This window comes from Balaenoptera acutorostrata, chromosome 1, assembly GCF_949987535.1.
Source record: "Balaenoptera acutorostrata chromosome 1, mBalAcu1.1, whole genome shotgun sequence".
NCBI lineage: Eukaryota > Metazoa > Chordata > Mammalia > Artiodactyla > Balaenopteridae > Balaenoptera > Balaenoptera acutorostrata.
In genome coordinates, this window is record NC_080064.1 from 12,739,863 (window position 1) to 12,752,355 (window position 12,493).

A 12,493-nucleotide genomic window follows, 5' to 3' on the forward strand; every position below is an offset into this window, starting at 1 on the left:
GATGGTATTCACTTCAGAGATTTAGGGTGTAAAAGATACCTTGGCTGCTGTCTTAGTGTCTGTCTCTGTTTCTCTCTCAGATCACTCATTTTGTGGGAAGTCAGCTGGCAAGTTGTGAGCAGCTCTATGGAGAGGTCCATGTAGTAAGGAACTGAGTCTCCTATCAACAGTTACTGAGTGAGCTTGGAAGCAGACTCACTGGGCCCCAGTCAGGCCCTCAGGTGACTATAGCCCCAGCTGACAGATTGACGACAACCTCATGAGAGACCCTGAGCCACAACCTCCCAGCTAAGCCACTCCCAAATTCTTGCCCCTCAGGAACACTGTGAGATAATAAATGTTATCTTAAGCTGCTAAGTCTGCAGGTAATTTTTACACAACATGGATAACCAATAACTCTCCTTCCCCTCAAGAGTTCAAAATATGGCTTAAAAAAAAAAAAAAAGACACAAACATACAAGTTAACAATGAAAGACAATGTGAGTTAAGTGCCAAATTAGTATTCCAGACATAAGCTCAGAACAGGAAAATTTTTTCTGTGGGCTAGAGATTTGAGAAAAGGTTTCCCAAAGGAGCTAGAACTTCAACTGAGTTTTCAAGGAAAAGCAGGCTTCAGCTAAGTGGATGGGAATACTCTAGAGAGGAAGAATCAAGTACAGCAAAGTGACAACTTGAAAGAGGAGAGCTCTTGGGAAGAGTTGGGAGATGAAGTGGTAATTTAGAAATAAGTCAACTTAAAGAGGGTTTTAAATATAAGACTAAGTTTTTATCTTGTAGGCACTGGAGAGACACTGAAGGTTTCTTTTTTTCTTTTTTTTAAATTAATTTATTTTTAGCTGCGTTGGGTCTTCGTTGCTGCGCGCAGCCTTTCTCTAGTTGTGGTGAGCGGGGGCTACTCTTCGTTACAGTGCGCGGGCTTCTCATTGCAGTGGCTCCTCCTGTTGCGGAGCACGGGCTGTGGGCATGTGGGCTTCAGTAGCTGTGGCACACGGGCTGAGTAGCTGTGGCTCGCAGGCTCTACAGCACAGGCTCAGTATCTGTGGCGCACAGGCTTAGTTGCTCCACGGCATGTGGGATCTTCCCGGACCAGGGATCAAACCTGTGTTCCCTGCATTGGCAGGCGGATTCTTAACCACTGCGCCACCAGGGAAGTCCTGAAGGTTTCTGAATACAGAAGTAATATAACTAAAGCAGCGATTCTGAGAACTTTCTAAGTGGCTTCCCTCTCCTCTCAATGAACTTTCTTTATGTAAAACCATTAATAAATACAGCTTTTGTGGCCTAAGATAGATCACATCTCAGTCTCACTTTGATAGAGGGATATAAATCACCAATAGAATAAAATGGTATCAGGAATTCCCTGGCGGCCCTGTGGTTAGGACTCGGTGCTCTCACTGCCAGGGCCTGGGTTGAACCCCTGGTGGGGGAGCTAAGATCCTGCAAGGCGTGGGGTGCAGCCGAAAAAAAAAAAAAAAACAAAAAGAATAAAATGGCACCTACAAAAATCAATTAAAATGGAGAGTTAATTCTAGAAAAAGTCGGTGTTTCCCTGGTGGCACAGTGGTTAAGAATCCGCCTGCCAATGCTGGGGACATGGGTTCAAGCCCTGGTCCAGAAGATCCCACATGCCGCGGAGCAACTAAGCCCGTGCGCCACAACTACTGAGCCTGCGCTCTAGAGCCCGCGAGCCACAACCACTGAGCCGACATGCCACAACTACTGAAGCCTCTGTGCCTAGAGCCCGTGCTCCGCAACAAGAGAAGCCCGTGCACCACAAGGAAGGGTAGCCCCTGCTCACCACAACTAGAGAAAGCCTGCACACAGCAACGAAGACCCAACGCAGCCAAAAATAAATAAATAAAATAAATTTATTTTTTTTAAAAATCCTAAAAAAAAAAAAAATTCTAGAAGTCAAAAACTCTAAACTGTCTATTTGCCAAAACATTTTATTTATAATTTTACTACTTAAATTTGTATTTTATAATCAATATCCTTCATGTTCAAAATTTTTGTGTGACCCTAGTCAAATTCAGTGTTTGCTGAACATACACTATGTTAAGATAAAGAGTTATTGCAAAAATTAGTGCTAAGCTCTGGCTATTCCCTAAGCAGGATCCCAGAAAAACCCTCATGTATGCCTTTCCTTTGTTTTCCTCTTACATGATGTCAAATGTTTAAAAACCTAAGCATAACACCTTGACCTCTTTGGAGTAGAGATACTACAAAAATCCAATGAAAAAGCAGAATATAAAATTATATCACAGTGCCTACAATATATTTAGGCTCATGCTCTTCCCTAAGTCTGATTGTAAAATTAATATAAACTCTTATTTAACATTTTCTTCATTAAAAAGTCAGACAAAATACAAGCCTCCAAAGTAGCTTTTGGAAACACGACCACAGGCAGGATGGGATCTGCTTTCACAGTAAATACTTACTGTGTGAGAACCGCTGAGTGATTGGGGTTCCAGGATAAGGGTAAGTCCGACTCTCCCACTGAATGTTTCCTTCCTGGACAGCCTTTATGAAACCATGATAACACTGGTGGGCTACACCTAAAGACAAAAATAACAAATGTTTCAGCCTGGACTCTTCACTTGTAAATCAAATTATTAAAACTGCATCTATTAATTGTCTTATCACTTTTATGAGACATACGTTTCTTTGAGGAACTCCAAATTTCTTTGGTTTTTTCATTCAAAGACAGAAAACAATCAGAATTTCAAAACTGGAAGAGCTAATCCTTTCATTTTACCAAGGTTAAGTGACTCCCTCAAGGTTACAAAATCAGCTCACACTTAAAATCTGCTCCCCTTTACATCATATCATGAGGCAACACATCAAAATAATTGGTGCTATTTACTCCAAAGCAAAGGGGCTGGGAGATAATTTAGTTTTGTGAGAAAAAGTGTGGTGAAACATTCTCCGGAATATAACAGCTGTTCAGTAAATATCTATGGTTAGACCATGGCAACCAAGTATTCTCCATCTTAAACAAGGAGTAATAATTAGCTGACAGTGGATTATGAAATGATGAATTTATAACTATGGAAAGCTGTTTTTTTTTTAAAAAAAAATCAGAGTTTTTACTATAATGCTGGATACGTGCCATTATATATATGTCCAAACTCACAGAATGTACACCCTATGTAAACTACAGACTTTGGGTGACAATGATGTATCAATGTATGATCGTCAATTGTAAGAAATGTACCCCTCTGGTGAGGGATGTTGAAAGTAGGGGAGGCTGTGCATGTCTGGGGACAGGGGTATACGGGAAATCTACGAACCTGCTCAATTTTGCTGTGAACTTAAAACCACTCTAAAAAAGTAAAGTCTATTTTTTAAAAAAGTGAGAGCTTTATACTTCTGGAACAATCTGCTTTCCCAACACATGAAATTACTTTCTTATTTCACAGAGAAATATTTTGAATGAGGAGTACAACCAATTTTATATATATATATATATATATATATATATAATTTTTGAAATAAATTTATTTATTTATTTTTGGCTGTGTTAGGTCTTCATTGTTGCATGCTGGCTTTCTCTAGTTGCGGTGAGCGGGAGCTACTCTTCATTGCGGTGCAAGGGCTACTCATTGTGGTGGCTTCTCTTGTTGCAGAGCACGGGCTCTAGGCGCGTGGGCTTCAGTAGTTGTGGTACGTGGGCTCAGTAGTTGTGGCCCGCGGGCTCTAGAGTGCAGGCTCAGTAGTTGTGGTGCACGGACTTAGTTGCTCCACGGCATGTGGGATCTTCCCGGACCAAGGCTCGAACCCGTGTCCCCTGCATTGGCAGGCGGATTCTCAACCACTGCGCCACCAGGGAAGCCCCAGTTATTTGTATTTTGAAAGACTGTATCATTCTTGAATTTATGTCACCTTAGTGGATCCTTAAGCAGGATCACAGAACATGTTTTCTAATGATGATCATTATCCCTTGGTTGAACTCACAGTTAAGAAATGGAATATTAAAAAGACATGGCCATTTTTTCGTTCTGAAGAACCTGGGGGCAGGAGAGGAATAAAGACGCATATGTAGAGAATGGACTTGAGGACACGGGGAATGGGAATGGTAAGCTGGGACGAAGGGAGAGAGTGGCATGGACATATATACCCTACCAAATGTAAAATAGATAGCTAGTGGGAAGCAACCGCATAGCAAATGGAGATCAGCTCAGTGCTTTGTGACCACCTAGAGGGGTGGGATAGGGAGGGTGGGAGGGAGACACAAGAGGGAGGGGATATGGGGATATATGTATATGTAGAGCTGATTCACTTTCTTATAAAGCAGAAACTAACACACCATTGTAAAGCAATTATACCCCAATAAAGATGTTTAAAAAAAGAAAAAAAAAAGACATACCCATTTTTAATGTGTGACCATACTGCCAACTACGCACTGGGGAAGTAATGCAGATTTGCAGATGTTGACATGAGGTAAGGCAGTAATGAATAAACGACAGATACATAATGATCGAGGGGAAAAAAAGCTGTCTTGGCAGTGACTTCCCCAGAAGATCTAAGACTGCAAGTACTAGGTTAAGGTTCTTCTCTCTTAAAGGAAGATCAAAATGGTAAGAATGCCAAATAAAACCTAAGAATAAATTCATATATTTGATTAGATCACCAACCCTCGTCTGTGATCCTCCACCTCTATTTTAGAGGTGAAACCATCTATTTCCACAGTGTAGGGAGCCAATCTCTCCTGAAGAGTCCATTAACTCTGCAAACAGAAGCAGGCTGTGCATACCAGTATTACCAGTTGTGAGCAGATGAGCACAGGGCCCAGAAAGCAGTTTCAACACAGCTGGTCCTTATTAGCCTTCTAGGTTGGACTTTGGACAAATGACAGGGACCCTAATCCTCAGAGAATCACTCTGATTTGAGGAAAAGATTTTAAGACTGATTCTGATCTAAAAGTTTTTCTCTCTCGTATCTCTGGCTGCTTTGTTCCCAACAGGAAAGAAAAAATTGATACGACCCTTGCTTTGATCAAAGATTATTCAACTGACTCGGTCATCTTCATTCAAAAAATGGGCCCTTTCCACCTAAAATGGAATGAAACCAAGTAACTGCTATTAATTAAAACTACAGTACAACTAGTAACCTCAACATTTAGCCAAAGTTGAAATCTTGATTAGAAAATGGAGGGGGAAAAAAAAGGAGAAACTCATTTAAAAAGTAAAAGACATACATAGGGCCTGTGCTGTTTAGAGATAAAATCAAGCAGTAAATGCTTTCATAATCCCACATCTGCCACAATTAGCTACTTTAAGCTATTCATAGTTCGCTATGAAGATTGTAAAGCAGTTATAATAGTCCTGACAATAGTAAGAGTTATATGAAGGTTAGCTATTACTGTCAATCCATATCCATCCCTACTCTACCTATTCAAGAACAATACAACTTACCAGATCAACTCCAAGAATATGCAGAAAAAGAATCCTCATTTTAAAACTGGAAATTGGATTAAATACTATGGTATTCAAGCTGTTCATAAAATTAGGTAGGATAAAGAGAAAAGAAACATGTACAGTGCTAATCATCTAACACTAAATTTTAGAACCACAATAAATTTAAGGAAGAAAAGAGAAAATGAAATTGGGAGGTAAAAATAAATGATTCAAACAAATTTTAAATAAATAAATAAAACTTTCCACTTTCCACAGTACCTTTAATAAGTCGGTACCACTGTTTGCAGACAAGGGCTGCAGTTTTGTGTTCTTGGTATGGTGAAAGAAAGGACAGGATATACTCCAAAACCTCTTCTGGCAGCTCAGACATGGACCTATTATGTCTAGTCTCCTCAACCTCCAATACTGGGTGGGGCTCCTCATCTTGCTCCATTGTCCCTTCCAGCACAGTTTCTTCTTGGTCCACAGCCATGAAACTATCATCTTCACTGTCCGAGGAGCTGGCCATGACATTCCACTTGACAGCTACAGCGGGAAAGAAACAAACATCAGTATACACTGTCTGAAGTTCTGAAATAACTCAGGCAAGGCATCCAAGCTGTTCATGATTTCTTTTAGATGCTCAGTCTGAAATCTGTCCTTTAGCACTTTCCCATACCAGTGAGCCACCTTAATTTATCAAGTACAGCTCAAATACCAAGGCCATCCCAAATATCTAATAAATCCCTAAAGGCTTCTGATGGTATTTTTTCTCTCCACTGAAAACCAGAGTGACAGCTGAGTTCTGGTATAACCATAAAACCAAAAAACTTGTTCTCAACAACTCCTCTAACTCAAGGATCTGATTGGCAGACAGCAAAGGGAACAGTAACTAGCTTCCCTTGGCCAGTAATATGATTCAAGACCTCAAATTTAGAAGAAAAAACTAACTGTGGGTCCTAAAAGAACATTCTGAGGATATTGGAATAAGAAATGACAGGTTTTTTTAAGCTTTTATACAAGGTAATTCACTTAAGAGGATAATAAATATTTCAATAACAGGCTTAACTAGCTATAATACCAAACACAAGGCAATATTTATACTAGAAAACATCATAACAGATCCAAGGAGTGAAAAACTGGAAATAATACAAATGCCCACCACCAAAAGAACAGGTAGATTGTGGTACATTCACACAACAGAATACTATACAGCAAGGAACCACAGATACACACATGGATAAATCTCTTAAACATAATACTGAGCAAAGAAGACAAAATAGTACATACTACATGACCATGCTTATATCAAGTTCAAAACTAGGCAAAATTAATTTATGTTGTTGCAAGTGAGGATAGCGGTTACCAAAGGTAATGACTGGGAGGCTCCTGGGGTAGTGGTAAAGCTTCCTGATTGGGTGATGGTTACACAGATGTGTTCAGTTTGTGAAAAATTCACCCAGGTGAACACTTAATGCACTTCTCTAAAGCTTACCAAAATAAGCCACCATAGGGCTTCCCTGGTGGCGTAGTGGTTGAGAATCTGCCTGCCAATGCGGGGGACGCAGGTTCGGGCCCTGGTCTGGGAGGATCCCACATGCCGCGAAGTAGCTGGGCCCGTGAGCCACAGCTACTGAGCCTGCGCGTCTGGAGTCCGTGCTCCACAACAAGGGAGGCCGCGACAGTGAGAGGCCCGCGCACCGCGAAGAGGAGTGGCCCCTGCTCGCCAAAACTGGAGAAAGCCCTCGCACAGAAACGAAGACCCAACACAGCCAAAAATAATAAATAAATAAATTTAAAAAAAAAAGCCACCATTAACAGTTACCTCTAGTGGAGGTTAATTAATTTTTTAAAAAATATTATGGGCATTTTTAAATGTCTTTGTGCTACCTGTATTCCTTGAATCTTCTAGGAAGAGCACAAGTTAAAACACACACAGAGGGACTTCCCTGGTGGCGCAGTGGGAATCCGTCTGCCAATTCAGGGGACATGGGTTCGAGCCCTGGTCTGGGAAGATCCCACATGCCGTGGAGCAACTAAGCCCGTGCACCACAGCTACTGAGCCTGCGCTCTAGAGCCTGTGAGCCACAACTACTGAGCCCGCGCCTAGAGCCCATGCTCTGCAACAAGAGAAGCCACCACAATGAGAAGCCTGCGCACCACAACGAAGAGTAGCCCCTGCTCACTGCAACTAGAGAAAGCCGCACGCAGCGACAAAGACCCAGCACAGCCAAAAATAAATAAATTTAAAATAAATTAAAAATAAATAAATAAAACATACACAGAGGCAGGCAATTCATTTATACTGCACCACTGATGTTTCATGCAAAGCCTGAGGTAAAAACAGTAAAATGAAGGAAATAGGGTGATTTATGTAAGAAGTGTGTCACAGGTTAGATTCTAGAGGAAGCAGATGCTCAAATAAAATTAGGAACGAGAAAGGTTTAATGGGGAGAACTCTTATGAGAAGAAAAGAATAGGATTTAGCAGGAGGAGCCATCAGACCATGAGGCAGATCTGACAAAACCTGTACAACAGAGAGCTCAGGAGCAAGGACGGCCAGGTAGAGGACTCCAGTGTTGGGCAAGAAGGTGAGGCTCTTAGATAACTGCTCTGCTCACCACCACTGCCTGCCCTGAGAAGAGCATGATCTTGTTTCCAATGCTGTGGCAGACCCTGAAAGGACTAACAGCTTTCTTTTGCTACACTCCTTACAAACGGGCAGCAAGTCATTTCTTGAAGGGGCATCTGAGTTCGTTTTATAATTTTTTAATACATCTATTCCCTTGACCATACACACCTACCCTGACCATTCACTATGCCATCCACCTTACAAATTTCCAGCATTCCCTCCAGCACTAACAAGAAGGATAAGAAATAACAGGAAGAGAAGAGTGACTCTGAAATATACTTTGGGGCCTTGAGAAAGATCTGAAATGTTCCAAAAGGTGAGGGGGGTGGTGGTGCGAGGAGAGCAAAGAAACCTCCAACCTCATCTCTACCACTCCTGTAATTCACATACTAATTATGTACAACATCTTAAAAACTGGAAGAATGAAAAAAAAAAAAACTGGAAGAATGATCACATTAAGAAAAACATGAGTCAAAACTCATGAAATTGCTCCCAACATAATTCATCTACAAAATTAGCTCATGATACTGCAATGTGTCCTAGCAAAGTGGCTGCTAGAATCTTGATGATGATGAACTGGTGCCTAATTAGAAGTAGGGGAGGGACGTCCCTGGTGGCACAGTGGTTAAGAACCCACCTGCCAATGCTGGGGACACAGGTTCGAGCCCTGGTCCAGGAAGATACCACATGCCACGGAGCAACTAAGCCCGTGTGCCACAACTACTGAGCTTGCGCTCTAGAGCCTGTGAGCCACAACTACTGAGCCCACGTGCCACAACTACTGAAGCCCACACGTTCTAGGGCCTGTGTGCCGCAACTACTGAGCCTGCGTGCTGCAACTACTGAAGCCTGTGTGCCTAGAGCCCATGCTCCGCAACAAGAGAAGCCATCGCAATGAGAAGCCCATGCACCACAACGAAGAGTAGCCTCCACTCGCTGCAACTAAAGAAAGCCCACGTGCAGCAACGAAGACCCAATGCAGACAAAAAAAAAAGGTAGGGGAGTAGCCTAAATCCTCCTAGTTGGGGGAGAGTGGTGGTGGCAGAGGGAGGGCAGCAGCAATTTCCTCCATTCCTCAAAAGTAGAGAAGTATTGTGATAGGTTCACTATAAATTGTGTTAAATAAAAAATCCTAGATAGTTAGCCACATCTGCCCTACTTTCAGTGAACTGTTTTTCCACATGCTTAACTTGCTAGAGGAAGGCCTTTCCATTTCTAGCCCGAACTCCTACCCTAAAGAGAACAGTTACATATCAAAATGACTATACTACCCAAGGCAATCTACAGATTCAATGCAATCCCTATCAAATTACCAATGGCATTTTTCACAGAACTAGAACAAAAAATCTTAAATTTTTTGCAACAAAAATTAGAGAAACAAAAATTAGAGAAACAAAAGACCCTGAATAACCAAAGCAATCCTGAGAAAGAAAAATGGAGCTGGAGGAATCAGGCTCCCTGACTTCAGACTATACCACAAAGCTACAGTCATCAAAACAGTATGATGCTGGCACAAAAACAGAAATATAGATCAATGGAACAGGATAGAAAGCCCAGAAATAAACCCACACATCTATGGTCAATTAATCAACAACAAAAGAGGCAAGACTATACAATGGAGGAAAGACAGTCTCTTCAATAAATGGTGCTGGGAAAACTGGACAGCTATATGTAAAAAAGTGAAATTAGAACATTCTTTAACACCATACACAAAAATAAACTCAAAATGGATTAAAGACCTAAATATAAGAGGGAATACTATAAAACTCTTAAGAGGAAAACACAGGCAGAACACTCTTTGACATAAATCGCAGCAATATCTTTTTTGAGCCATCTCCTAGAGTAATGGAAATAAAAACAAAAATAAACAAATGGGACCTAATTAAACTCAAAAGCTTTTGCACAGCAAAGGAAACCATAAACAAAACGAAAAGACAACCCACAGAATGGGAGAAAATATTCGCAAACTATGCAACTGACAAGAGATTAGTCTCTCTCTAAAATTTACAAACAGCTTATGAGGCTCAATATCAAAAAAACAAACAACCCAATCAAAATAACGGCAAAAGACCTAAATAGACATTTCTTCAAAGAAGACATACAGATGGCCAAGAGGCACATGAAAAGATGCTCAACATCTCTAATTATCAGAGAAATGCAAATCAAAACTACAATGAGATATCACTTCACACCAGTCAGAATGGCCATCATTAAGAAAAAAATCTATAGGGAATTCCCTGGTGGTCCAGTGGTTAAAACTCCGTGCTTTCGCTGTCCAGGGCCTGGGTTCAATCTCTGGTCAGGGCACTAAGTTCCTGCAAGCTGCACGGCACAGCCAAACAAACAAATCTACAAATAATAAATGCTGATGAGGGTGTGGAGAAAAGTGAACCCTCCTACACTGCTGGTGGGAATGTAAATTGGTACAGCCTATGGAGAACAGTATGGAGGTTCCTTAAAAAACTAAAAATAGAGCTACCATATGATCCAGCAACCCCACTCCTGGGCATATATCCAGAGAAAAACATGGTTCAAAAGGATACATGCACCCCAGTGTTCACTGCAGCGCTGTTTACAATAGCCGAGACATGAAAACAACCTAAATGTCCATCGACAGATGAATGGATAAAGAAGATGTGGTAGACATATACAATGGAATATTACTCAGCCATTAAAAAGAATGAAATTATGCCATTTGCAGCAACATGGATGGACTTGAAGATTATCATACTAAGTGAAGTCAGAGAGAGAAAGACAAATATCATATGATATCGCTTGTACGCGGAATCTTAAAAATAATGATACAAATGAACTTATTTACAAAACAGAAACAGACTCACAGACTTAGAGAATGAATTTATGGTTATCGGGGGGAGGGGGGGAGGAGGGATAGATTGGGAGTTTGGGATTGACATGTACACACTGCTATATTTAAAACAGATAACCAACAAGGACCTACTGTCAGGGAACTCTGCTCAATATTCTGTAATAACCTAAACGGGAAAAGAATTTGAAAAAGAATAGACACATTTATATGTATAACTGAATCACTATGCTGTACACCTGAAACTAACACAACATTGTTAATCAAATATACTCCAATATAAAATTTCTAAAAGTCTTTTAAAAAAGAGTACAGTTACATAAAACAGAAAACAATAATTAGATTTTTCTTGCCCCCTCTCCCACAAAAGTGTCTTTTTCCACTGGAAAAAATATCACTTCCCACAATCCTTCTTACTCTTTCCCCTGCAAGTTATCATTTTTCATCTCCCATTGACTATATTCCTTTATTTATTGACTTTCTCATATATTTAACCCTCACTCAGCTCTGAAATTCACCAAGGAAAAGAGTCCAAAGAGACAGATTCCTTGAGTTCGGCTGCATCTTTCACATTTGAATTAAATATAGCATGTGAAATACAACTGCTCCCTTACACATCTTGACAGACTGTGAGCTGAGGGTCTGCTTCTGAACAAACTGAATCAATGAAGGCTGCAAAAGGTTATTTATATTACTATTTTTTCCCAAGCAAAATACATCGGTTTGGCTCAATAAAACAACTTCTTACTCTCTTTCCAAACCTTCTCAAAGTACAATTAGCAAGCCTAAATAAAGGGACTCATACTTTTGTAATTCCAAGTTTTAAGCAATTCTCATTGTTCAACCATTTCACTGTCCATAAAAGCAGCAAACCTCATGCCCCCGAGGGCATGTTTGCTAACTTGGCTTTGAGCACAGATGCCAATGAGAACACACAGGTATGGGCTCAGATGCAAATCCTCTGTAATTACGTGCCCTGAACCAATTTGCACAGCCCTTCATTTTCATGACCATGATTAGGTAATGAAATCATCACTCATACTCCCAGAGGATATAGAGACACTTTGAAACAGTTTTTCATTTTTTCATGTCAAAAGGTGTACACTGGCCTGAGAGTCTGCTGCCAGACTCCTGAGCCATACCCAATGACCCGTTGCTGGGTCAAGAGAGATGGTACTGAAGAGAAACCATTTATTTGGCCCAGCTGTATCTTTTCCTTTGAAAAACTACTACACTATATCCAACTAAATACAAACCAATTTTTAAAACCCAAATATTTTGCCCTTCTGGAGTTTAAATTAAGGTTAAGACTTTGAGACTGGGAGATCTGGCTACTGTTTCTAGGAATAATGATCTGTTACCCAGGCTAAGTCACACAGTTAAGACAGGAAAATCTCTCTATCCGTAAGTAATGAAAGTTCCCCACCTACTTCATAAAGATTCTGTAAAGACAGCAGATGGCAACAAACTCCTCTGAACTTATTGGAGGAAACAGATTAACTTGTGAAGGGTTAAAATCGATTCAAAGAAATTCAAGATGGGAATGAAACTACTTTGTTATCCATGTAACAATCACTGCCTAGTACAACATCTGACCAGTTGTACCTTTGATTTCTACACAACTAGACATCTGACAATCCT

General features: G+C 40.6%; 1 protein-coding gene across 5 annotated transcripts in view; it reads right to left on the reverse strand.

Annotated features, from left to right (window-relative positions):
• FBXO42 (F-box protein 42) overlaps positions 1–12,493 on the reverse strand; it is a 91,561-nt gene that overhangs the window by 41,225 nt on the left and 37,843 nt on the right. For all 5 annotated transcript variants that reach the window (XM_007174996.2, XM_007174997.2, XM_007174995.2 and 2 more), the window contains 2 exons: positions 5,676–5,942; positions 2,439–2,555 (listed from right to left, as the gene is read on the reverse strand). In XM_007174996.2, coding sequence (XP_007175058.1) covers positions 2,439–2,555; positions 5,676–5,925 — 367 coding nt within the window. In that variant the 5' untranslated portion in view covers positions 5,926–5,942. The remainder of the gene's footprint in view (positions 1–2,438; positions 2,556–5,675; positions 5,943–12,493) is intronic.